This window comes from Mytilus galloprovincialis, chromosome 10, assembly GCF_965363235.1.
Source record: "Mytilus galloprovincialis chromosome 10, xbMytGall1.hap1.1, whole genome shotgun sequence".
NCBI lineage: Eukaryota > Metazoa > Mollusca > Bivalvia > Mytilida > Mytilidae > Mytilus > Mytilus galloprovincialis.
Window position 1 is genome coordinate 55,830,685 of NC_134847.1, and position 27,535 is coordinate 55,858,219.

Below are 27,535 nucleotides of genomic sequence, written 5' to 3' on the forward strand. Positions count from 1 at the left end.
CTGAACCATGAAAATGAGGTCAAGGACATTTGACATGTGACTGACGGAAACTTCGTAACATGAGGCATCTATATACAAAGTATGAAGCATCCAGGTCTTATAAAGCTTTTAAAAAATTAGCTAATGCCGTAGCCGCCGCCGGGTCACTATCCCTATGTCGAGCTTTCTGCAACAAAAGTTGCAGGCTCGACAAAAATTATGGAAAATTTGAAATTGTAACCTAAGTTTTTTGGTCAAGGTAGTTTTTGTTGAAGTTGAAGTCCAATCAACTTGAAATTGAGTACACATGTTCCCTATGGTATGAACTTTCTAATTTTAATGCAAAATTAGAGGTTTTTTCCCGATGTTTACAGTGTACTGGGGACACATTCTTGTTCATTCTAGTTTGATGAAATGCATGTCAAATGTTTACACCTGTAACATTTGTAAGTTAGCACCAATGAATGTTTTGAAAATTGTCAAATGAATGGAAAATCCATTTTGTATACACTCTTGTGTCATAATTTATATATGTTAAATTGATAACAGCAAATAGTTGTAAATCAGCAAATATAAATTATATGGAAAATCATACAGGCCAACCTCTGACAATAGGAAATCATGTCATGACATGACATGTCAAAAGCGTGTGAAAATGCGTGACATAGATGCAAACTTTTTAATATGAATGTGGTAATGTTCATTATTTCAAATTATACAAATTTGTTTTTATAAAAAAAATATGTATATTCTTCTGTAAACTTCCAGTTTTCTTCCAGTATTCTTCTGTAAACTGCCAGTTTCAAGTTTAGTTACATTTATTTGATAACAGCACACAATATAAATGTAACAGGGAAATTAACATTGTATCTGCCCTTAGCCTACATTTCTTAGGGAAGATTTAATGAGACTGATTTCCAAGGTTAACATCTACAATATCTTTGATGAGTTGAAGAGTCAATATGTTTTAATAATTCTTATATGATTTGCATATCTATAAATACTTGAATTGGATTGGTCAATTAGAATTTTTCTCTAAGTTTACACTTCGATAAACCATGGTTCCGAAACTACTTTTGTAATCTATTCATGCGCAAGACACAAGCTTGCAGTGATCCCGGGATTTTCAGCAAATTGAGATTTAAAAACAATTGCATAACAGTTGTGACTATTCTAGTGCATATATAACAAAAAAAAGACATAAATTTAATGCACTAAAGCTTCGAAAATGTATAAAAATAAAATTTAATAAAATCCGTGAAATGTCATGAAGGATTTGGTGAATTTACGTCATGGCAAAACACGACATCATACGAATGGACATTTTCAAGAGAAAGATGATTTCGTTATGTGTACGCTTCAAATTCGGATAACATTTAATTAAAATGAAGTTTTTGAGGTAGGTGCTATTTCATTAAGATTCCGTTGTATTTATCGGACATTTATGGTTTTTAGAAAGTCAAGATGGCGGCGTACTCCTTAGTTACGACTTGCCATTGTGCTTTTGATGGTAAATAGAATGAAATTCAAAACAGTGTGGCTGTGGCCATTGATTGACACATTAAATTCATCCATTGACTGGGACAATTTAGGTGAACGTTTGTATGTAACGACCACTGCTCATTATGTACTTTTTAAAGACACTTAAACTATAGGGTCACCAAAGGTTCTCAACACCTTAATAAAGTAATTCGAAAAATTAATCAGAAATAACATGATGTTTTGATTTATATCAATTATAAAAATCAAAACATAAAGGTTATTCCTGATTAATTTTTCGAATTATTTTATAATTAAAGGCGTTAAGAAACCTTTGGTGACCCCACAGTTCAAATGTCTATCGTAGGTACGTCGTGAACAGTGGTGGTTACAGACAAACGTTCACGTAAATTGTCCCAGTCAATGGATGAATTTAATGTGTCAATCAATGGCCACAGCCACACTGTTTTGAATTTCATTCTATATATAGTAGCCATCAACATTAAAAATGTTTATTAAATATCACAAATGTTTGGCTGAAGAATTATAAGGATTAAACACATTTTTTGTAGAGGTTATTGATGTGTAAACCGGGGCTCTTACACACAAACTCAACATAAAAGTCCAGTTTGTGAGTTAATCGCCCCGGTTTACACATCAATAACCTCTACAAAAAATGTGTTTAATCCTATAATATTTTTTTTTTAATTATGCTCTTTTGAAATGTAAATATTATGGAAAATCAGTATTGTAACCGCTCGCATACTTACATATGTTTTTGGAGTGTAATGATTTTATGTCAGGTTTATATCAACTATATTTCAGATTAATTAAAAAATACATTTAAGGGAGTTATTCCCCATTGAAGTGTAAGATATTTGGAAAACTTCATTTTATATATATGTTCACATCAGGTCACAAAGACAGGACTAACAACCCAGACAAGTTTTACTGAAGGATCTCCTAAATCAAGTCCAAAAAGTGAGTAACTGATTACTGATTTCATCTGAGTTAATTATCAGTAGCAAAAAATGATCTAGAATTATTGAAATATACTTTTAAACAAGCACACACCAGCCTGTCAACCTGTGACAATGAAAATGCAGGTCATGACCTGCATTGAAGAATGGGGCGCCGCGGAATGAAATCTCAGGTCATAACTTTTTCAAACTGAATTTCAAGATTAAATATCCTGGGAATTCTAAAAATGACACGTTTTCACCCAGGATTCCTAAGCCTTTATCAGACTGATTTCATAAGTAATTTTCCTTTGAAATACCGGCAAATTTGTCATTATCCCTGAGCAATAAGTTCAACTAGTTAGATGGTTAACATCACATCTTTTAAATTGCTAAAATAAAGACCAAGCAATATTGAAATTAACTTTGGGTTCAAATTTTCCATAAAAAATCTAGGATACAGATAATTTCTCATGTCTAACAATCAGTTCATGACCCTGACCTGTAGTCATCTATTTAAGTCACATGTATTCTGTGAAAGTTGTAATTTTACAGAATGGTGAAAAGAATATTTTACTTGATGAAGAGTTCATTTCTAAGACAGAAGTTCCTCTAGTCAAAATGGAAAGCGCAATAGTAGCACTTGTTTACGTCATGAAATTCATTGAAAATATACCCAAAAAAATATGTAAACAAATATTTTCTTTATGGGTATAAAACTTTCTTTGCAATTTTTTCTGGAAAGAAAACAAGGAAACCTAGCTTATGTTTTCTTCACTCTGATCATGTTTTATTTCAGAAACTAATTCGAGTGTACTTACTACTACCAATGAGCTGGAAAAGCCATATGACAAAGATCTGAACAAAAACCTAAATAACAATCTGGTAAGTATAATCTTAATTGATTGATTGATTGATTGTTGGTTGCTTAACGTCCAGTGGCAAATATTCCATGCATATTCAGGACAATATAAAGATGTTATAAATGTCTGTTTATTAAGCAAAGACCTGTCTTATTAGGTCAGCCTCTTTTCATCCTGCTATAGTTATACCTATGCCTTTTGAACCCCAATTCAAAGGTCACCTTTCTTATACGGTCAGTTTTCAATGGTCAAGAGAGTGACCTATTAATTATTAAAATTGAAGGTGGTATATAGAGTAACAAATAAAGCAATTGAAGTTTGCTGCAGACATGGTCTTCAAGGTTATAGAGAGCTTGTGATTAGGCATTATGAAGCAAAATACAAAATGTAAATCAGTATTGCTTGTCTTGGAGTAGAATGCTTAGATATAGAAAGATATGGTATGAGTGCTAATGAGACAACTCTCAATCCAAGTCACAATTTATAAAAGTAAACCATTATAGGTCAAGGTACGGCCTTCAACACAGAGCTTTGGCTCACACTGAACAGAAAGCTTTAAAGGGCCCCAAAAATTACTAGTGTAAAACCATTCAAACGGTAAAACCAATGGTCTTATCTATATAAAAACAAAATCGAGAAACACAACAGACGACAACCACTGAACATCAGATTCCTGACTTATAACATGTGCAAACAATTGCAGCTGGATTAAACGATTTTAATGGTACCAAACATTCTCCCTTTTCTGAAACAATATTATAACATCACAACATAGAAAGACACACTATAAATTATCAATTGTAATGACATTGGCATTTAAAACATGAAATAAAATATCCAGAAATATACAATATTTTATAAAACAACAAAAATTGGTACCCACCAAAAATAAATGAATTCACAGTATTATGTTAACATTTTCTTGGGATCCAGAACAAAGAAGGGTTAGTGTTTCATATAATATTAAAGTGTTCTAACTTCTTGTCCCAAATAAAGTTGAATGATTTTATGCAGAATATTAGACCTTCTTCAGCTTGATGATGCAGACAAGTAAATTCTTTCTACATGATTCTTGTTCAAAATTGAACTGCTGTATATTATGAACAGATTACCAATTAGGGTTAGCAAAACTAATCAACAGTGAACTATAATCTAATAATCCAGATTCAAATTGTCCCCTTTAAAACTGTACAATATATATTTATTGATATTATATGTTGTTGTTTTCAGGCAGAAAGAAAGGGGTCACTACTGAACAAGTTTGGACCTAAGAACCAGCCATCTCCCATAGGACAACAGGTAAAAATGATCAAAACGTTGTCAAAATATGGAAACATTTTATTTTTTTAAATCTTCTTTTCTTTTCCATAATTGAATTTTTTGCTCTAAGAGCCCATAACAGCTGTAAAAATTCATAAAAATTAGAAATTTGAATTACAGCGTCATTTTTATGCCCCACCTACGATAGTAGAGGGGCATTATGTTTTCTGGTCTGTGCCTCCGTTCGTCCGTCCGGTTAAAGTATTTGGTCAAGGTAGTTTTTGATGAAGCTGAAGTCCAATCAACTTGAAACTTAGTACACATGTTCCCTATGATATGATCTTTCTAATTTTAATTCCAAATTAAAGTTTTGACCCCAATTTCACGGTCCACTGAACATAGAAAATGATAGTGGGAGTGGGGCATCCGTGTACTATGGACACATTCTTGTTTATTTCAAAATTAACAAATTTACCAAAATTCATACAATACTTCAGAATGGTCAACTCTCATTACTGACATAAAAATATTCAATCATTGTATTTGTGAGAATTTGGGATTCTGTTTTGTCTTAGATTATACAATGATCATTAGGACTTTAAAATAGTTGCAATATATAGACATATCTTTAAATGTATTTTAAACTTTTGATGGATAATAATTAAAAATTTTACCTGTAATATTCAATTTTATAAGACCAAGTAAGTATTATTATTATTATATTTTTCTTTGTATTCATTAAAAAAATATTACGAAAATAACCAGGTAAAATAACCTAAAGCTTGTAAAGGTATACAAATTTCAAGAATTTATGATTAAACAGGGGAAGTAACTCACAGTGACGAAAAAAAACTTACTTTAAATAGATTGAATAATGAATTATCCTATTTTATTCTACAGAGGGTAAATGATAGTGAAGATCCCCAATTTAAATTATTTTTCTAAAATTAACTTATTAAGGGTGTACCCAACACCTTCACTAAAATTAATTGACAAATTTTGACAAAATATTTACTTTGACCCTTTGACAAAAATATAAAAGTTTCAAAAATTTGAACCTACCATTTTATCACAAAAATTACACTGGTTATATAGCAGTTTGACAGACACTAGTTTTGATCATTGAGAAGCTTAATATTCCTTTAACAACACAACATAATTAAAAGGTTTAGCTTATCTTACAGAGTTATCTCCCTGTAGTGTTAGGTACCACCTTAAAGATACAAATTTGACCACATATTTCCTTTCTGTTCAGATAGTTATGCTCCTACTTTATAAATAGTTATAAACTTTATAAGTTAAAAGTGTGGCATAAAATCATTGACAAAGCCAGGTGTTTTTGATTTTGCTGAGTCAAGATTAAGTCTATCATGGGCCCATGATTATCAACATTTTAGTTCCAAACAATAGCATTTGAGCCAAAGACAATATCTTTACCAAACTTGGTTTTAAAGGAACCATCATATCAAATCTTGTTTTTATTATACCACGATAAACTTTTAACATGGATCTTTATTTTAGTATTTCTTATGTTTAAAAAAATATAATCTTTGTACTTGAACATGATTTGATAAGAATATTAAATTGCAAGCATCTAACATTGACACTCATTTCAGCTGATTTTCTGTTCAGAATGAAATAATGATTAGCTTATCAAAGAACTGTAGTAATACAACTATATCCAATAGTGCTATTTCAAATACCTAATTGGAATTTAAAATGTGGTTGAAATTTCCTTTTTTTTATTTTTTCACTAGTAATTTCAATAACTTTCATTTTGAAAAGGCATGATCAAAAATACATAATTATTAAAATATTATCTCTTTTAAGTTTATAGTATACTAAACTGTCTTTTGTTTCAGAAAAAGGGAGAAGGTTTGGTACCATTAAAACGTTAAATCCCGCTGCAAATGTTTGCACCTGTCCTAAGTCAGGAATCTGATGTACAGTAGTTGTCGTTTGTTTATGTAATTTATATGTGTTTCTCGTTTTTTTATATAAATAAGACTGCTGGTTTTCCTATCTGAATGGTTTTACACTAGTAATTTTGGGGCCCTTAATAACTTGTTGTTCGGTGTGAGCCAAGGCTCCGTGTTGAAGGCCGTACATTGACCTATAATGGTTTACTTTTATAAATTGTTATTTGGAAGGAGAGTTGTATCATTGACACTCATACCACATCTTCCTATATCTATAAACTGTCTTTTAACAAAAATAAAGCATTCTGGGAAAAAAGTCAATTATTTAAACGACTCAGTGCAGTCAGAATGCCTCTGATATTGTCATTTATGGCTTATTTTTAATCATTTCAGGTGATAGGTAGGGGATCTGCTTCTCCTCAAAATCAGCTCTCACCAGCAAACCAACAAGAAGGTTACAATCCATGTGGGCTGGTACAGAGTCCAATGAGGTTGTCTTCAGGACACCAACTAACAACTCCTTGGCAGCTAAATACAGTCGACATTGGAACAGTTTGAATCTACTGCCAAAACAAGGCTGTTGAGAAGTTGGGTCGCATCTGATGTTGATTAATGATTGCAGAATAGTATTTTTCTGTAATATTAGTGGTCAGATTTAAGAAAATAAAATGTAAATTTATATTGACTTGTTTGTTTTTATTTAAATTAAACAATATCATTTCTTATGCTGATTTGAAAAACTCATCCTGATTGTGCATGAAATATTTGTCACTGGACATATAGCATACAATAATCAATCAACCATGTACTCAAAATACTAGTCGGGTTGTTGTCGCTTTGACACATTCCCCATTTCCTTTCTCAATTTCATCATCCTGAACGTGCATGAAATAGTTGTCACTGGACATAAAGCAAACAACAATCAATCAGCCATGGGTTTAAGACTTATCTTGAACTTGCATTTTAAAATATTTGTCGCTGGACATAAAGCAAACAACAATCAATCAGCAATGGATTTAAAAGTTAAAACTAACATTTTTCACCAAATGTTACTTATGATATCACCAAGTTTTTAATTGAATTGGTATCACCATTATTTCCACTAGGAACTGATAATCCTTAAATAACACCTGATTATATGACTGGTTTTGGTCTAATTTGTGTTACTTAATCTTAAGCTTAAACTTTTTCTGTGGGATATTTCTTGTACATGAGAAAAAAGTACAAATACAATGATTTCTGAAGTGATCTTTAAGTTTTATACAGTGACTTCAAAATAAATAGGGAGAGGTCGTTTTCATTCAAAGGCACATTATGCACCAATGATTAGATTGCAGTGATGATTGAACTTTCACCTTGTGAATTTCAAATTGATAGGGGCACTTAAATTAAGTTTTTGTGATAATAAGCAAACCAATTGGATTTAGAGATGACATATAAAAACCCAAAATTTTATTCAAATTTCAGTATAAAGCTATTAATTGTATTATAGTGTCCTGTGTACAACTGATCAAATATTCAAATCTAGAGAAGGACCATAACTGTTTTAAAAATATATTAGATTGAATTAAGGCAGTTCTTTGAGGCATAGTAAGAGTATTGAAGAAAAGGTGTCATCAGCATATATATGTCTATTAAGTGTTATTTTATATTATATATATATTGTTAGTTTTAATCATGTTTGTCATACATTGTGATTCCTAGCAATATAGGAACAAGTCGGCTGTAAAAAGGGCAAAGTTGGTGCCAATCTGGATACACTAAACCTGTCAATAAACGGCTGCATTGCCGAATAGTATATAAAGTCAATGAGAAAATCGACAGCTGCTTTCATCTCATCAGAATTCCAGAGAGTGTATGTAGCGTATTTACCCTTTTTACCACAGAAGAAGGCTTGGATGGAGAGTTGTCTCATACCACATCTGCTTATTTCTATTTATATTAGACACCGAAAATGAATTTGCTATCAGATTATTCAATTGCCCATTTCATTAATTGAAAATTTTGTTTGTTAAAATTTTGGAGAAGTGTTACTTCAATTGTAGTAACTAGAGTTTAAAATTAATATTCTTGTTTCCTTTGTGGACCTCAAAAATTTGTTTGACCGATCCGTACCGCAAATGACTTAGAAGACAATCAGAATCTTATGATAAGACATGTATTTATCTCTGTTAATGAAACAGTGAAGAATATTGGTTACAATTTTTATTCTAAATAGAAAATAAATCCGCTATAAAATATCATTAAAACTAACTTTACCTAAAAGGAAAGAACAGGTTTAATAGTATAACACTCTATAAAGTCGCTATGCCTGAGGAAAATTCAAACTTAATGATTTCATTAACTGGGAGCGTATACACTGGCTGCTTTGCGAATTGCTCTTTCGTGAACTCATAGTCCACCATCACTCACGGACAAATTTTCTCTAAGTTCTTAATTGTTTTGCAGATAGATGATTCTTCATTTTTGCGTTGCATACGTTTTTTATTTCAATTATCCGTTATTTTTCCATGCATTCGTTACTTTTGCTTATGACAGCAACAGTTTCCATCAAATATTCACTAATTTAAAAAATATAAGTTTTATAGGAAGATAACTGTGGCAACAGTACAATGGAGTTAAAGTATTCCAAACCAGCTATTTAAATGAACATTGATCTGTATAGGAAGTTACTTAAGCCCTGCTCAATGAATTATTAAGAAATAAACATCCAGGTTTAGTTCAGGATATAGTGTAAATATTTAAATAGATTTACACTTTGTCAAGCTTATAGTTTAGTTTTTGTCATTTAAATAGTCTCAGTTGACTTGCTTTAGGGGTACACAATACTAGTTCTGTATAATACTGGGTGTGTATTCGTTAATTCAGGCGAAATTTAATGAATGCAGATGTAGATAAAAATAAGGATGTGTCATTTAATGTAACAATAATTGGAATTTTTATCTTTTGTTTGTGATATCATTCGGAGGTGGATGTATTTTTTCAAGAAAGATCACACGTGTTTTTAGATGAGTCGTGAAATTTAAATGTCTATATTTATCATAACGAAAGCTTTGTAATTAGTATTCTATGGAAGTTTGAAACGTACATAATTACTGTATAATTAATTATTATAAATGAAAAGGACATAAAATAAACTTCACCTGCTCAAGGTAAGTGAAATAATATTGTTTTTAATTCAAAACTTTATACACAAAATATCAATATTATGATAAAATTATTTTATATAATCAATGTTTCTCCATCATTTTGAATGCATGATGAGCAGTATATCAATTCATAAACAGTTCCATACACAACAATAACATTGTTTCAATGTGGAACAACCCAAAGAAGAATATTCCCCTATGCCACGAAAAAGATGTAAACGTGAAATCTTCCTTATCTCCGCAGCTTTTCAGCCTAGTATACTGTTTGCCTTTTGTAATGTTGCTGTATGTTGGGACGCATTGGCAAAATCGTGCGATCTACGTATACTCTGATAGAATTGTTCGTCCCAAGTTCCATTTCTATACATGTGTATCAATAACAAGGAATAAACCGTTCAATTGCATTATTTCCTACTCCACAACTGTAGCCAATTATATAAGGAAATAGTTTGCATTAGAAAAAGAAATACCTAGTTCACAAGCCTATTAATCATGGCTTTTAATTACAAATTCTATTGTATATATACACAAAAACATATCGACTTTTAATTTTTTAATAAAACAAAGTCAATAGAACAACAAAAACCACGCACAGTGTTTCGTATAAACTAACAAATAATCAATTTCTATGCAGCTTGTTATAAAAACCCAATTTTTAATTCGTACTTTTGATTTTCTTCTTGGTTTCTTCAGAATCTGATTGTCAAATAAATATTCTAATTGAAAGTTTACCTTTTGTTATATTAAACTTTCAATTTCACATTAACAAATACCACTACGTACTTTATCTTAGTCAAAACCTGTTGGTCAGTCAAAATGGATTAAGTATATAATATAAGGTTATCAGACTATTGGAAGGCGCGGTTCTCCCGATGTTTGAATGATTTAAATGGGTTAAACTTCCACCTGAATTTTACAGGTAATCTGAAAGTATTTGAAAGATGAAATATTTCTCACAAATTCAAGTATGTGAAATTAATTACTAGTAACTGATTATATGTACTAGTTTAAGGGCAATGTTATGTCAAGGTCATATGATCAACGCAGGTACATTCCAACAGAGCCATCCATCCAGCCATTTTTAAAAGGGGGTTCCCATCCCAAGATGGCGTACAACTATATGTCCCCATTCAAATGCATTGATTGCAAAAAAAAGGGGGATTTCAACACCGACCTTCCCCCCCCCCCCCCCCCAATGGATCCGCCACCGGGACACGCCATACACTTCAAAAATGATATCAACTTTGAAAATGTCAACTATTAGTCCAGGCGTGTATGAATTGTAAGGTTAGGTGCCTTACTAAATTTATAACAAAACACGAAAAGCTAAACTATATCATACAAACTGTTTACAAAAATGTGATGTACGAACTTATATATATATCGAACTGAATGTCGAACAATTTGATTAATGGGTGGGTGGTGGGTGTGGACTGTTCTGTCAGCAAATTTTAGTAAGAATGATAATTTATGACATTTATTTAATTATGCAAAACTACAGGTTTTCACAATAAAATGTAAGATAGATTTTAATAATTATGTCTTGAGGGGGAAAAGGCATGTACTTAGACGTGTAATTTACATAAATAATTTCCTTGTTTTTTTAAGTAAAAAAATGTTGTCAGTCAGGAAGTGTTAGGACTGTTTTAATTCAACAGATAAAAAGAAGAAGCCATGACAAGAAAAAAAACCAGGGTATACGAAAGTTTAATTTTCGGTTATTAAATTTAATCTTTAATGAGATTTAAGGACCAATGCTTTTTATTTCCTTAAAGTCACTATGTTTTTCTTTTATTATTAACTATTATGAAATTTGAACAAACAAATCTGTCAGGTGCAAGCGATTATGTTTAATGAATTTTAGATATTGAAAATGTTTCGTGCACAAAAATAAATAAAAATAAAAGTAACATCATTGAATATAGGACCCCTTGAATGATTTTGAGATTTATTTTTAATATATGCTTATTTCTGTACATTCAAGTGTGCACTTTTTATAAACGTGGATACCTTCATTTACAGTTATAACATTCAGTGACTTGTGTATGTTCATTTATCTTAACAAATACTGGCTTTCTACGTCTTTGTGAAGAGAGGGGTGTATTACTTAATGTGACATAATGTGAATAATTCGTTCTTCAGTACGAAAAAGATGTTTGAAAAAACTCTTAGATATAATTTATATTTAAGATTTACAACTATTTCAATATTTTATAAGGTATCCCAAATGAATCTCCTTTTTTTCGTATCAAACAGTAAAAAAACCTGCGAACTATCAAAATGCAGGATGCTCTTATATTTTTATAGAGTAACTGTAATTTTGCCACGTTCAAACGCGTATATTCTTTATATTTTTTAATTCAATTATTTATGCGTATTTATTCATACACGCATAACTTTGTAACATAACCCCATTCATAAGTCAGAGGCAACTTATCGCTTGACCGTTCAACTTAAGATTTGATTGAACGATTTCAATCTATAAAATTTGAAGACGTAAAATCTTAAAAGCTGTGAAAAATGTTATTCAATCCTAGTAATTTTCACATCGTTGATAGTTGTTGGGTAGTGAATGAATCCTTTTCATTGAATATCTTCCATTCAGATTGTCACTATTGGACGGACATGAACGTATCATATGACCTTTTAACTTCCTCAAATTCCTATCTTTATGTTAACAGTTGAAACATATTATAGGCGTTCACTGATGAACAAATTGATTCTTTATGTTAAATCTCAAAGGATCAAGTCTGAGTTTTGTATGTAAATAAAGTAGTTACTGCCGGTTATATATACACTCAACTTTCAAGTTTAGCACTGTTGATTGTTTGTGGGTTGTACTATACTGTCTTTTGATGCCAGCACCCTTTTTGTTTTAAGTAAATGCGGTCAATTTAAATAGACATGACAGATCGCGATGTTGGTCTCCTTTATACATCCGATTGGCAAGGTTTCATGTGTTTTGTTAACTGTGTGATAAGTGACATTTTACCCCCAATACATACGTGACCTCTTTTTGTATGGGTGCGTGAAGTGTAAACAGAATAGCAAAAATACTTTAATTGTTTATGGTTAAATGATCTCTTATATGAATTGTTATACATGTGTAAAGGTTCGGCAAAAAAAAACTTATTAATGAACAAAACAAAAGGAGAAAAAAACTAATAATAAAAGAAAGAAGCAATAGTTCGTGTAAACTTAAAACTATGATATGCCCAGCCATTAAAGTATTGGATCTGAAAATCCATCCTAATGATAATAATCTATTGCTATATATGTCCCATGAACCACTACTGTAGAATGAATCTCAATAAGGCGAATTTTCGTATAGTGATCCTTAACCGATGGTATTAATCGGTGTCATAAAAGAAATATCATTGAGAGGATTGAGAAGAAAGAAAAAAAATAAAGAAGCATATAATAACTTTATAATAAGAAGTCTTCTATATAAAGCATGAGTTCGAATCCAGGCGAAGAAGAACAATCCGGAAATTTGCAGATTTAACATTGATTATTCTAATATTTAGAGTAATTTTATATGACTAAGATTACTTTGTTACATTCAGTTTCGCCATCTGTATCCTTTTTAAATAATTAAATGCATCAGTGAAGTTTCAATCAGTTTATATACATGTAGATACAATTTGTGTGTTACAAAAAAGAGGGAGGGAGAGATTCGGCTTAGGAAAACATTGCGTTAGAACTATGTATATTTTCTGAAATATGTGGCATCTCGAATATCCGATGTTCTTTTTGTCAGATAAGAGTAAAGTTGTGACATTACGAAACCGTAAATTACTCATCTGTAAATCTTATATTTCACAATATCACGCTTTTAATTTCACAAACAAGTAGTTTCAAATGAAAAACTTTCAATCTGAAATGTATTATTCGTGTGTTATTGTACGTATTTGTTTAAATTAACGTGAGAGGTCGTATTACAGGGCTACTGAAGTAATACAGGAAAGAAAAATAAGGATAGTTATATCTGGTATGCTTCCTTATCTATATGACTCAAAATTGTTCTGAAATGCGTTTTGGTTTTAGTTGAAATATTCCTTTCATATAACCGAAACCAAACCCAAACAGGTCATACTCATAGTTTACATACTTTTATGTTGTTAAACATGTTAAAGAAAGAAGCAAGTCAATGCAAAATGCGATTAATTAATTATTTCAAGTTTTAAAAGTAGTGTAATAATTTAATACTTTGTTAATTTTATCATTATTATTTACCTGTTATTATATTATTCATATATGTGATAGCTATTCACACTTGAAACATGTAATCTGGAATATTAATTTAAAAGCGAAATTGTTTTCTGTCTACGAGACAAGGCAGATTTGAGAGTATCCCAGAAGAAAGGACACACCTATTCATTTCGATTCAAATTTCATAGTACAAGACTTTGCTTCATGCATTTATCAGATCTGTTTTCTATATCCTTCAGTTGTTCAAAGATTCTGGTTAAATTGCTAATCACAACTGAAGTAGCTCTTTAGTCGATCACAATGCAGCATGATCGTTGATCAATTATTTTAGTATATAAAATCAATTGGTTACATATATTTATGTTAAGTTAGATAAGACACCTTCTTCTTCTTTTCTGTAACTTAATTCCTCCTTCTATAATGAGGAGCACATCCAATAAGGATTTAAAACAATGTATGGCTTACATACACGGGCACACTATTGTTATTATAAATCATCAATAGGGCTTATATTACACCCTACATATAAGTGTATAGTTATAGTAAATTTTCACTAAGGAAAATATAACTTTATAAATTTAACATCTAAGTTCTAAAACGATATAATTATGTATAAATACGACGCGAAATTAAATGTACGACGTTTCACAAAATAATAAAAGCCTGCCGTATGCAGATAACACAAAATAACCAGAATATAGCGAAATAGTGGAACAACGAAAGACGTCAATTTTTCCTGTTCAGAAAAAAACCCCATTGCATAATAAAAATTTCCGAGGCTATTTTTCGTCAATATCATTTCTAATTCGAAATATATGCAAGAAAAACAAACTTATAGCAATTCTTTTAATGTATGAAGAAGGTGTTGTGTGGTTATGCAAATTCTTGTTATTTATTTCTCGTTATAATTTGTAATGTACTAATTTTTAAAGAAAGTACAATGTAGGTGACTGTAGAGATATCAAAATGTCACACATTTATATCTGTCTTATTACAAGCTAATATATTAACAAGAGATTGCTTTGGATTTAATTTAATCTCCTTTGTCAGATGGTTGTAATACATTCTTTTAATATTAAGAATTGGATATTTCTCTCATGGTTCGGTCGTGGTGTTGCCCTGGTTTAAATATCAGATTGAAAAATCTCGAGTAGGAAATTTAGCGTTTAATCATGGTATATCACAGTTTAGGTCAAATATACGAATCATTATTATATCTGTTATATATCTGTATATCCTTTATTCCGGCTTCCAGTTTCTCTAGATTTCGTATAGATGGATATAGTCCTGTTCTGTTATATAATTAAACAAGTATCTCAAGTCAGTGGCGAGTTATCAATTCAATGCATATATCGATAATGTAAATTCAAATATCATTGTGTGCCATTGTTTTTTGACTGTCATTCCAAGAAAATGCAAATCTTCTTTTTTTTACCTTATTTCCTGTACACTTATAAAAATAAGGAGACTTCTATATACAATGGAAAACAGTTTGATCATTCGTCAATTTGAACGGCACTAAAAAAAAAATTGTCATATTTTCGAGTTGTCTATGTGTACATGTAGGGGGGTACTAGTCACGGTCAACCACACAACCAACTCATTCACATGTATTTAAATGAAAAGCCTGTCAACATGTCAAATGCAATGCATAAATGCATAATGGCCTTTTTCCAAAACGTACTTGACTTATGACAAATATGGCAAATAAGTACTAAATGTTAATTCTAATACTACTTTCGTTAGATGTAGACAGCATATACTGGCTTTAAACACGTAATTTTTTATTTAGAGCCCTTTCTCGTATTAACTTTAAATACGTGAACTAATCGTTTGGATCTTCGAAATTTGGACCAATTCGGAAAAGGGATTTAAAGTACCTAGGCTGACTTTCACTAAAAGATAATCTCGAGACTTTTAGATAAGTAGGCTAGACTATTGTTTGGATCATTGATCTTTAGAATAAATTAAAAGTGAATTATAACTACGAGAAACATTATATCAAAAGGTTTACAAGTATTGTGGTGTTCATCTGTGTTCCACCGCGCAAGCCACATGTTCGCGTAGTCGTTCAAAAAATAAACGAGTGCACTTCCTGTGACGTTTTTGTTTAATTAATACCAGTACTTATCAATCTCATTTATTTGCATAAATTACATAAGGAATTTCCCCTCAATAGTATCGCAATAACCTATTGTCGAATAGAACGAAGCTACTATTTTATCAATTCGTCCACATTCTACCCTATATATACTTATTTTGTTTAGGGACCAGCTGGAGCGCGCCTGCATGTGGAGATTTTCTCGCTGTGTTGAAGATCCTTTGGTGGCCTTCGTCTGTTTTCTGCTCTTTTGTCGGGTTGTTGTCTTTTGGACATGTACATACCCAATTTCCATTCTCTTATAGTAAGTACAGATGAAAACATAAGCGTTGGCGCTAAGAGTACATTTTAAAGGAAAATATGGTATTGACTAAGTATGATGTGGATCTAAAATAGAACAATTCCTATTTTTGATTCTGTCACGATGTAACTGTAAATAATAAGATAAATCAAACCTTACATTTCGAATATGGTTTAAATGTTATTAAGCCATCCCTCTGAATATTTTAATGAAAAAGGCACCCTATGATGAAGTGAAGTGAAGTGTTTTGTTTGTTTATTTTCCTTCTCTGAGCAACCGAAAATTAAGAATAAATAACCATATAACTGCTCTAATTATGGACCTTAATGGACTACATGACAATAAGATGTCATAACTTACAGTACGGCCAACTGGGGATGATCATGAAAGTGTTCGGTATACATTGTATTTCCATGGGTTGATTAAGGTTTAAGAGATTATAAAAAAGCTTTGCCTTTAAAACCATTATAATGAACATTTATATGTTTCTTTGTTACACACAAGAGTGAAGAAAGTCCTTGAAATTTAATTATGCGTATACTTAAAAATATCCCATATACAATATTCGTAAACCATTGGAGAGTTTGTTATTATACATGGAATTCACGGACAGTTGAATGGTAAACCTAAATTTGTTAGTTTGATGTACAGATAGACGACTAGCTATAGATGAAATGTTGCGAGCCTGTCACATCATTTAAAACTTTACCAGACTAGCTCTTTTGTGAAAGCTGACGTTGAAATATATGAGACTTATTACTTTTTTACCCCCCCCCCCCAATTGATTTTAAACATGCAACCCTTTTAACAAACTGTATCCTTCTGTAAATGCATTTATAATAATTCAACGTTCCATTAACAAGCACTGAACAAAGTTACCTCTATCTCTAACAAGATGTTCTGCTCCAATTGTGCTGTTTACAATAGGACGTTTCTCTTTTTATGGATTTGGCTTTCCTTATTTCTTTCTGAGCGTACTGTACCAAATGCTGATAATGCCAGAAAAAAAAACGTGCATGTGCAAGGGATAAACTTATCAGTACATGGGGGGTACCATTCAACGTAATAACGGGATTGAAATAACATATTTGCGGTCCGACTTAATAGTATGCATGCTGTTGTTTGAAAACTAATAGATGCAATTTCCCCTTGAAATAGTATGCCATAAAAGAGTTTGAAATTTGACACTCATCAATTATTTGTACAATAGATATGTCTGCATGTTTGAAATGTAGTTCATAGAGTGAACATTGCATCGTAAGCACTCTTGCAGCAAAGTTATACGTTTTACTGAACGGATAAATAGTTTCTCTGACGTTGATTCTCTACAAGTACTGCAGATCAAATTGAATTATTTCTAGACGGACATATGTATGAGTGACCATGACGTATATGGTATAGGTTTATATATATTTATTTACAGTATTAAATAAATAACATACATATAAATGGCCAGTTATGAATCACTCTTTAAGGACATTACCATACATATGATAATCCACGAGGATCAACTGGCGATCATAAAAAGCCACGTCTGTTACTGGATCTCTCGGCGATAATTATAACCATAGATGTAATGTTATAACCAATGCGTTATATAGGAATGTTTTTTGTTTGTTACATTTCAAATCTAGGTACGCCAAATCTCCAGGCAATTGTATCCACACCTCTTAGATATTCTCACGACAAAATATAGAAGAAATAATTTGTATATATTTAAGGTTATCAGTAGTTTTATCTAAGATGATACATAACAAAAAGATCTGGTAACATCACGTTTATTGTTTGTGTTGTTATGTATGACCCTTGCTTTAGTGGAATTTTAATCTTTTAATATCCCGAGAAATCTCTTTATTATGTATATAAATTGCCATGATACTTACGAAGTTACATGATGCTGTATAACATACTCTATTCTACACAACAAAACGCTTCCTAATTTTCATTGTGATAATTTAAGAATAAGCAAGGTTGAAGTGAGAGGGGAGTATACAGTAACGATACCATATATTGGTAATTTTATCCATATACGTTTGTTTTGGATAACATTTCAATGTGGAAATTCTAGCGTGTTGTATTTTTTGTTGTTGTCAATTGCCAGATATATCCACAGAAATATCATTTCCAGCGTGATACCCTCACTTCTTTCACTTTTAAAGCAATGGGAGTGCTTCCTTTAACTGATACATGTAATATCAGAAGTCCATTCCAAGAGTCTAGTAATGGACTTCTGGTAATTTCCATGTAATTGACCTTTAACTCGAATGGCTGTAGACTGGTGTACTACATTGTAAACATGCTCTCAATCTGAGCCCCGCTTTTTTGGACGATCAATGCATTTGAATTGGGTCATATGGTTGGTACCCCTTTTTTATCCTGGGTTGGGACCCCCCCCCCTTTTTTAAATTGCTGGATCCGCCAATTTTGAAACACTGATATCTTGTGCAATTTGCAGTCTATACTGCTCTATAAAAATTATTTTACTACAAATGTTCATGTGTTTTAAAGGCGGATTGGCTTATGCAACATTGAATCACTTAATATCTTATTAGAAAGTGTTTTATCTTATTAGAATGAGTACAACCAGAGACATTTAATACAATGGTTCTGTTAATAAAACATTTTATTATCTCAATAGTACATTGTTTGCTCGTACTATCCGGTTTCAAAAGATGAATGTATTGTTAAAATGCAAAGTTAATGATCGATAAGTTATGCTCTTTGTTATACATTACACAGATAAAGAGAAAACAAATCGTATGTGAAAGTTATGGATTTCAAAACCTGTTTAATGTAATTTATGCAAATTTCATATGGTAATGTATATTAAACATTTATGATGAATGTAAAGATATCTTAAAATCTAAACACAAATAATCATAAACAGTTTCATTGTCAGTGAGGCAAATAAACTTTGTAAATAAAAGTACACTCATCTTTATGCAGCCTTGTTTGCTGTAAAATCTACAATAATTAATATAGCCTAAATAGGTGCAGGCACCTGTGAAACTTTAATAGGTTGAAATTACAATAGTCAGCATATAATAAGAAAAAAAGCTAGATAGCTCAGGAAAAAAACCAGATTAACCCCAACCTCGTGTTCATGTGCCTGTTTAAAGACAATGAAAGCTTCTAGAATAGAGCAGTTATGTGCGAAAATGTTCAAGTCAAATTTAGAATGGAAATGAGGAATGTGTCAAAGAGACAAAAACCCGACCAAAGAGCAGACAACAGCAGAAGCCACCATTAGGTCTTCAATACATTGAGAAAACCCCGCACCCATAGGAGTGCTACAGCTGGCCCCTAAAGAAAAAAATGAACTAGTTCAGTGATAATGGACGTCATACTGAACTCCGAAATATATTAAAGAAACTAAAAACTTAAAGTGGAAACATTTGCTGCAGTTATGTTTCTTTGGATATTATGACCAAACTGTTGTTCGAAGGATATGTTGTAAACTTTATCTATAAAATGATATAAACTTTGTGTGAGGTTAATATCTTTAGTATTGCAAGAATTGACGTTTAACGATTTCAAATACAATTTGACCATAAAATGGGTGTTCAAGATTTCACCTGAAGTTTTTTTTATTGCACTAGTGTACATTTTGCCATTTATTACCTTGGGTGCAAAGATAGTCATTCAGATATAGTGAAGACAACCCGATAACATACTTTACCACATACATTCCTATAAAAATTTCTTGTGAAATATTGTCCACTAGACATCTTTTCATTGACAATGTATATTTAAATGTGTCCGGTTGTGTGAAAAAGTGTCCATTAAATCGGACGTAATTTCATGATACAATACTATTGAATTCGTCAAAACACACCAAAGAAAGGATCGAAATGTGTTACATCAGATACGTTTCATCTGCATAAGTTGCTTTCAAATCTTTAGACCATGGAAAACTGAAAATGCGTAAAAAGCTGGGCCAAATACAGCTTAAGCAATCTATTACCATGATTACAGAAAATGAATATATCCTTTGGCAACAACTGGGTTGGTGATACACTCGGGGATGAAACTCCAATCAATAGTGGCATCGACCCAAATATTATAAAAACTTAGTAATGATGCCATGCAGGCTTATAAATTGGTACACAAGACGAGCATTTCGTCTGCATACCACTCATCAGTGGCGTTAGAATCAAACTGTTCAAAGGAAAATCATATATTACGAAGTAATTAAAATAGAACGCTGAAATAAGTGGGGACGACATTCTTGTTAGATGTGTCTATTTGATGTCCAAATTTAAAGTTTAACTCCTAAATAGCTAATGTTCGTAGCAAGTTAATTAAACTCTTTATCACCTATGTCACACATAAAAACTTAAAGACAGTCATCGTTTGAATTAAATTAAATTAAAAAGACATGCTATAAATAAGGATCTTTATATAGAATATCAGCTGTGTTAATAAGATAGATATTATACATTATGTAACAGTAATTAAATACATTAGTGTTTTATGTCTTATGTGGTATGTTTTTTGCTGCATAATATTAGCCATACGAATTTGGTAAATTATGTTTATATTTGTTATAACATTCGAGTAAGTAGAATTCAAAATGGATGGGACCAGAGGACATACACGATATTGATTGATTGTTGTCTACTTAACGTCCAGTGAAAAATATTTTATGCATTTTCAGGACAAGACATGCAAGAGACAATCGTTCCATCAAACTTTATATTTTTTTTTAATAAATTATTTGTGTTTTAAATGGATATGAACATAAAAAATAGGATTCTGAACTCATTTAGAAAAACCAGTCCGTGTCCGTTAATAAACACGGACGTAGAAGCAGTAAAAATCGTATGCAGTACACGCAGAATAATACAAGGGTCGACACCGTTTGGTTTATTCTGCTATATACATTCACCACCCTTTAAACGATTCAAAAGTTATCTTAAAAAGCTAAGACAAAAAGCATGGTAAACCAGTAATAATGACATCTAAGCAACTGTGGACATTTAGGATTAAGACACTGGAGCTAGTCAATATTTTGTAGGAATAATATAAACTAGGGAACCAACACATATGTTCGCAAGGAAGTCGCGAATAAATATAGTTTCAAATCTAAATTGACTTATTTGGGTCGATTCCATACTGACGATTGGAATTTTTTAATCTATGTTTACCTATCAAATACACATATTTGACAATAGCAACTATTTGACAGTCAGGTAGTCAAGATTTTGAACTTTCCCTTGTATATATTTTAGAATCTCAATTCACCATTGTATAGCTTGATAATCTACTTTTTGTGCAGGCCATCTTGCAATTGAAGTTTTTGTTCAAATTTATTCACACCTTCAAACTTCTATCTTCCTCACAAATCGTAAAATGCATACGTAAAATGAAATCTAAGTGTTAGTAATGGAATTTAAACTGTACGTTTTTTGTCAATAAACAACTGTATCTTCAACCATAAAACTGATTTATACAGATAATTCATTCATAACAAATAGATTTTCATTGGATTTACAATATGAATTTGCATATTTTATCACATCAAAGAATCCATTTGCCATGGCCAGAAGCAAAATAAAAATGAGTGTTTTGAAGGAGATGCATTTAAATCGTCGTCTTTACTTATGTTCTTTAGTGCATGCAGTCATCCCCTTTTCAAATACATTATGGCAAATTGAAACGCGCGCTTCGACCTCTGTGTATTCAGGTTATTGCTGTTTTATTTTTTGTAAAAAAAAAAATACAAACGGTTTCATAAATGAAACATCTAAATAAACTTGGTTGTCTATCTTAACGCTGAACTTATCATTTGGTTTATCTCGGCGAACTTATTCGTAATTGTCCGTTACTAAATAACGAGTAAAACTATGCCGGCACTAAGAGTTGCTGTAATGGTAGACTGTTTACCTGCAATAAGCATCGCATTATTCCATATGTGGATTTCTCTCAGGCAAATATTTTCACTGAACTACTACGCAATTTTATTTAGGGGACAGCTGAGGTCTACTTCCGGGTACAGGATTTTCCGGTTGCGTTGAAGATCCATTGGTTGCCTTCGCCTGCTGTCTGCTCTTTGGTGGGGTTGTTGTCTCATTGACATATTCCCCATTTTCATTTTCAATTTTTTCTCCATGGACACATTTTTATGGTTATGTGAGGAGTATGTATGAAATATTCTAAACATAAGGTTAAATTTGAAAAGAAAAATGAATTTCACAAATAGAAGAACTTACAGTTTGAAACAACATAAAAACACAATGTCATGACTTTTGGTTACCCTTTTTAGATAAGAAAAACCCTGTACCAAGTCAGGAATATCACAGTTGTTTGTCATTCATTTGATGTGTTTGAGCTTTTGGTTTTGCCTGTTGTCAAACAGTTTTACGATTTGGTATAATGAACAACATTCTAAAGGAACGTACATCTGAGTGTTACGCTGCTAATACTAATAAACTATCAATTATAGATCGTTTTGAGTAAAAATTAAGATAACAAAATTACCGAACTGCAAGGGAAATTTTAAATGAATTGTCCTTACTAAAATGGTAAAATCGAAAGCTGAAACATATCTATAGAATGGAAAACAATTGCCATATTCCTGAATTGGTACATGCAATGCCTTATGTAGAAAATGGTAGATAAAACATTGGTTTATAGCTAGCTAAACCTTTGAATTGTATGACAGTCGCATTGAGTTCCATTAGTTAGCACGACGTGCAAAATTGCGGATGAGGCTTGAGTTAATCTACTTATTTTTCCAAATTCTTTAAATATATTGGCAGTCAAACCCTTCTACCCCTTTTCTATCCTACGCAACCTCTCTTTTCATTTCATTTCATGAACATTCCAACTCTTACATCATATATCCGCCTATTGTATCTAATATTATTGGACCAACAAACAAAACGTTCTGGACATTGCACTTCGTGCAGACCAGCTATCATTTCATCTTCATAAATTCTATTTATAAAATAGTATAAAATGAACACCTGTCAGAGAAATTGATACAGAAGCATTTAAATAGGAAGATAGTTGCTGTAGGTTAAGGAAAATTATGGATAGTAATGTATAATCACATAAACTTCATCGTTACATGCCAAGACAAAAGGTGACAATAAACGCCTCTGGTTAAAACAAGCAGCTTTTTGTGATATGATTGGCCATGGGTAATTATAAATGTATTGACCAAAATAGATAAACAAACTATCTACGTTTTTTGGCTGTAAGTAGGGGAACCAGAACGTAGGGGAACCAGAACGTAAAAGAATGAAAAGTTTTGTCGCCTAACTTTACTTTAAATTAAGTGATGTAAGGAACTTAAAAGACATCGCGTACCAGTGATAGCACCATTTATTAAGAACATAGATATCATTAATAACAAGAGATTATCCTTGATTGCGGTATAAATTCTATGTCATTTGGTCTCTTGTGAAAGTTGTCTCATAGGCAATCATACCACATCTTCTTTTTTGTATGCTCTCAAACTCAATCATTTCGGTCGAGCAGTGAGCTAAGTTCGCAGGCTAGGGTGTAGAGAATAAGACCATCCCGGATTTCTTCCATCCAGCAGTAAAGTGCGGAATGCATAAATAACTGCTTCAAAAATGGGTAGGTTAATGTGATGTTTCATGTAGGGAAACGGCAATGCGATCTGCAAGTTCAAAGATATTTACCACAACTTTTTGGAGCGTCCATGTTGCTGGTCTGTTGCAATAGTAAATTTCTGCCCCATTCATCTTTTTATTTTTGTTGATCGAATGCGCATTCCTTTCCTTTATTCAGGTAAACCGACTTCGCAGAACATTTCTATTGGATTAATTCTTTTAGATTTTTACTCTTTCTGAATATGCACAAAATATGTTTCAATTGTATGAATGTATATTTTGTGCTTGTTTTTCTATGCGGGTATTTTGAGAAGCTTAATACCAATAGCTATAACATGATAGTCATACGGTATAATGGTCCCTAAATATGAATTTCAAATTAAAGAATTAGACGGTTTCGTATATTTCAATACACGCATATGAATGTGTACGCATCTACATTTTAACCGGAGCTTTTCATGAAAAGAAATCAATAAAAAAAAATCCCTATCAATTTATTGTTTAATACTATCGACAGTTTATTGTTCAATATGTTAACCTACTATGCCACCAACACCAACGTGTTTCTCATTTACAAGAAAATTAGCAGTTGCTTGCAGACTTCCATTATTTGGAGCTGGCTCTATGCCAAGTAGTTTACATATCATAGGATAAATATCTATGTTTCTTATGGTAGGTGCTAAATGGTTTTCTGTTATGTTTGGTCCTCTTGCAATAAATATTGGTTTCATGCTGAGTAACTTGTTATCATACCCATGAGCACCAGATCCGCCGTAATATGTGGCCAATTATGTTTTATTCTGTAAAAAAAAAAGTCATCAAGCCAATTTTCATGTAAAATTGTTGATCTGAATAAGTTAAATGGAATCACAAATGATTATCATTGTTTTTTATGTGCAGTTCATAAGTGTTTTGTGAACTAATTGTCTTTTCGTTGGTTTTCGTTTCACTCCGGGTTTTCTGTTGTTCCTTTGTTTTCTCTTCTCTCTCGGTTTTGGTTTGTAACCCGGATTTGTTTTCTCTCGATTGATTTATGACCTTTGAATATCGGTATACTGCTGTTGCTTTTATTTAAGATAGAGCTGGTATCTTCTACTTATGAATTTTTGAAAGTCTCTTCGTATCTACCGACTCTTTTTAAAGAATGCTTCTGGGTTAAAATAAAATTTAAATATCTAAGATAGTTATATAATCGCAATTTAAGACAAAAAACCGCAAAGGAATAATTGCCATACAAGTAAATAACAAGCTTTCCTTCAAAATTGTTATATTCTACTAAAATAAGATTTATTATAGTTCATACTATCTAAACCATTATATCGGGCAATAATATAATGCTTTTAAATTTTCTTTATTTTGCAAGTAGTGAGTTTAGAATTAGTCATTAAAACCTGTCTTGTCTATAGAGAAATACTGAAGACAAGACAGAATAATTGTCTGATGCAATAGAAGTTAATTATACGGAAGGATGGTTCTTGGGACAATAGGTAGACCAAAGAATTTACTGCTAAAAGAGGAGCAAAAGATACCAGAGGGACAGTCAAATTGTGTTATTAGTAAGGACATATACGTATGTGTCATATGGGTATTGGGTAACGATTAATATGTTTCGAAATTCCAAAGGAGCATAAAACAGAAATGGGATATATTTTGGGATTTCCACGTGAATTTTCAATAAACAGTTTCCTTATCAAGCAGTTCATGTATTGCGATTTACATACAAAACGGCAATGTAATAATTATGGGATTTATATTCTGAAATATCAACTTATTTGTCCATTGGTTTAGGACAGGTTTGATCGATGTTGTCTCTTTGACATATTCCCAATTTCCATTCTCATTTTTATTAAATATATTCGTTTTTGAATTATGAACGAAGCAGAACTATTCAGAAAAGACAAGTTTTGTAAACTTCGTAAAAAAACCCAAAAAAGATAAACAAGGATCGACAATTAAAACATTAAACCTGTACGACCAATTTGGTCAGACGGCAATGCCCAGAGCCTTAAATTTTAGACAGGGGAAAGTCCAAAGTCTATCGATTGTTTATATATCATATAAATACTAATTGTTTTGTTGGCAATTTGCTGTGTCCGAAGCATATTATTCTAGATTAATCTTTATGATGAAAGTTCCGCCAGATCCCAAAGTGTTTTAAGCATTGCATGTTTTATTGATAATTATACTTACCGCTGTTATCAACCACCCTTTGTCTGCCAAGAGGAAAATTGGCATAACACGTCTGTTGTTTTTAAAATGCCAGCGTTCGGGAATGTCTACTTTTTTGTATGCAGTCATGTGACGGACGTTGTATAGACTTTGAATAACTTCATCTTCTTTGCCGTCGACTGGCTGAATAACCGCTCTCAACGGTGCGTATTATATTTGTCATATTTACATAATTTCTTATATCAATAAACTTATTTGCATAGTCTATGCCTGTCATTCCGTGGTCACTTGTGACTATCAGGTTCACTCGACCCCATAAGTTATGAGAATCAAATTTATCAAGAAGATATCCAATAGAATTATCTAACTCCTTTATTTTTTCTAGAATTTGATTGGCATATATTCCATATCTGTGACCAGTAGAATCCGGTTCTTGGAAATAAAGGGCAACGAAGTCAATCTTCTTAACAGTTAACCAATCAATTGTTGCATCAATTCGATCTCTAAATTGAACAGTTTTGCTATACGGGAACCATATGTTTGGTCTATACCCTCTGATCTCTACATCCCCACCGGGCCACGCATATGAGGCACTAGTTAAATTTTGCCGACGTGCTGTTACCCAAATTGGTTCTGCTCCATTCCACCACCTAGGTTCCCTAGTGTTAAAGTCAAATGAAGAATTGAAAACCGGATTGTACATAAAATTCCCTATTAAACCATGACTTTCCTCAAATAGACCTACAATAAAAAGGTCAATCAAGAGTTAAAAGCTTAAAACGTGCCAGAAAGGTGATGTTCTTTCTCTTGAAAAGTATAACACATGTTGTTTCTTTTTCAGTTGTTTACAAAATCGGGTCATTTCATTGTCAGTTTATAGTTTATTTTATATATAACCCTCTTCCTAATCTGGGACAGGGTGTAACATCACAGTCAATATACGAACAAACTACGTATTAAAAAAATAGTTGAAGTAGAGCTTTACTCATCAGATCGATAAAAAGCACAAAAACACAAATGACACAAAGTATATATCTCTTAAAGTACTTACAGTTTCCGAAAGCTAGTTCAAAGTCAATGACAAATACTAATAAAATCATTATCTAAGACTAAAACTATTCAGTGTTATTGGTAACATACCAAAGCATGATAAACACCAAGACGTTTATTTAGGTTTGGTTTTCGTCTCAATACATACTCACCTGTAGAAATGGAATAATGACAAGGGAATGTCTCTGTAACAAAACTATTGTCTATATGTTCAATTTTTGTTCCATGTCTGGCAAGACGATCAAAGTTAGGAGTGGGGACTCGATTCAGATAATCCCATCTAAATCCATCCATTGATACTAATACAACTTGAATGGCACCAGCTCCACTTAACAATATACTGAAAAGAAGTATAGAAACATCCATTTAAAAGTCGAATCCGTTTAAGATAATAATTCCTTATCTAGTTTTAGTACAACGACCTTAAACTTTATGCAGGTTTCGATATAACAACTTTTATGTCATTTGAACGATACAATGTTATCATTGGTGCCATTCAAATATACAATTA

General features: G+C 31.9%; 2 protein-coding genes across 2 annotated transcripts in view; one reads left to right on the plus strand and one right to left on the minus strand.

Moving 5' to 3' along the window:
* Window positions 1-9,269: 9,269 nt before the first annotated feature.
* LOC143049532 (uncharacterized) overlaps window positions 9,270-27,535 on the plus strand; it is a 95,062-nt gene continuing 76,796 nt past the window's right edge. The window contains exon 1 of the mRNA XM_076223139.1: window positions 9,270-9,611. The gene's annotated coding sequence lies outside the window, so the exon portion shown is untranslated. The remainder of the gene's footprint in view (window positions 9,612-27,535) is intronic.
* Window positions 24,284-27,424, minus strand: LOC143049531 (bis(5'-adenosyl)-triphosphatase enpp4-like). Its single transcript, XM_076223138.1, has 4 exons — window positions 27,177-27,424; window positions 26,173-26,715; window positions 25,996-26,141; window positions 24,284-24,593 (listed from the first exon to the last, which is right to left on the minus strand). The coding sequence occupies exons 1-4, from the start codon at window positions 27,388-27,390 to the stop codon at window positions 24,339-24,341; spliced, it is 1,158 nt and encodes a 385-aa protein (XP_076079253.1). The 5' UTR covers window positions 27,391-27,424; the 3' UTR covers window positions 24,284-24,338.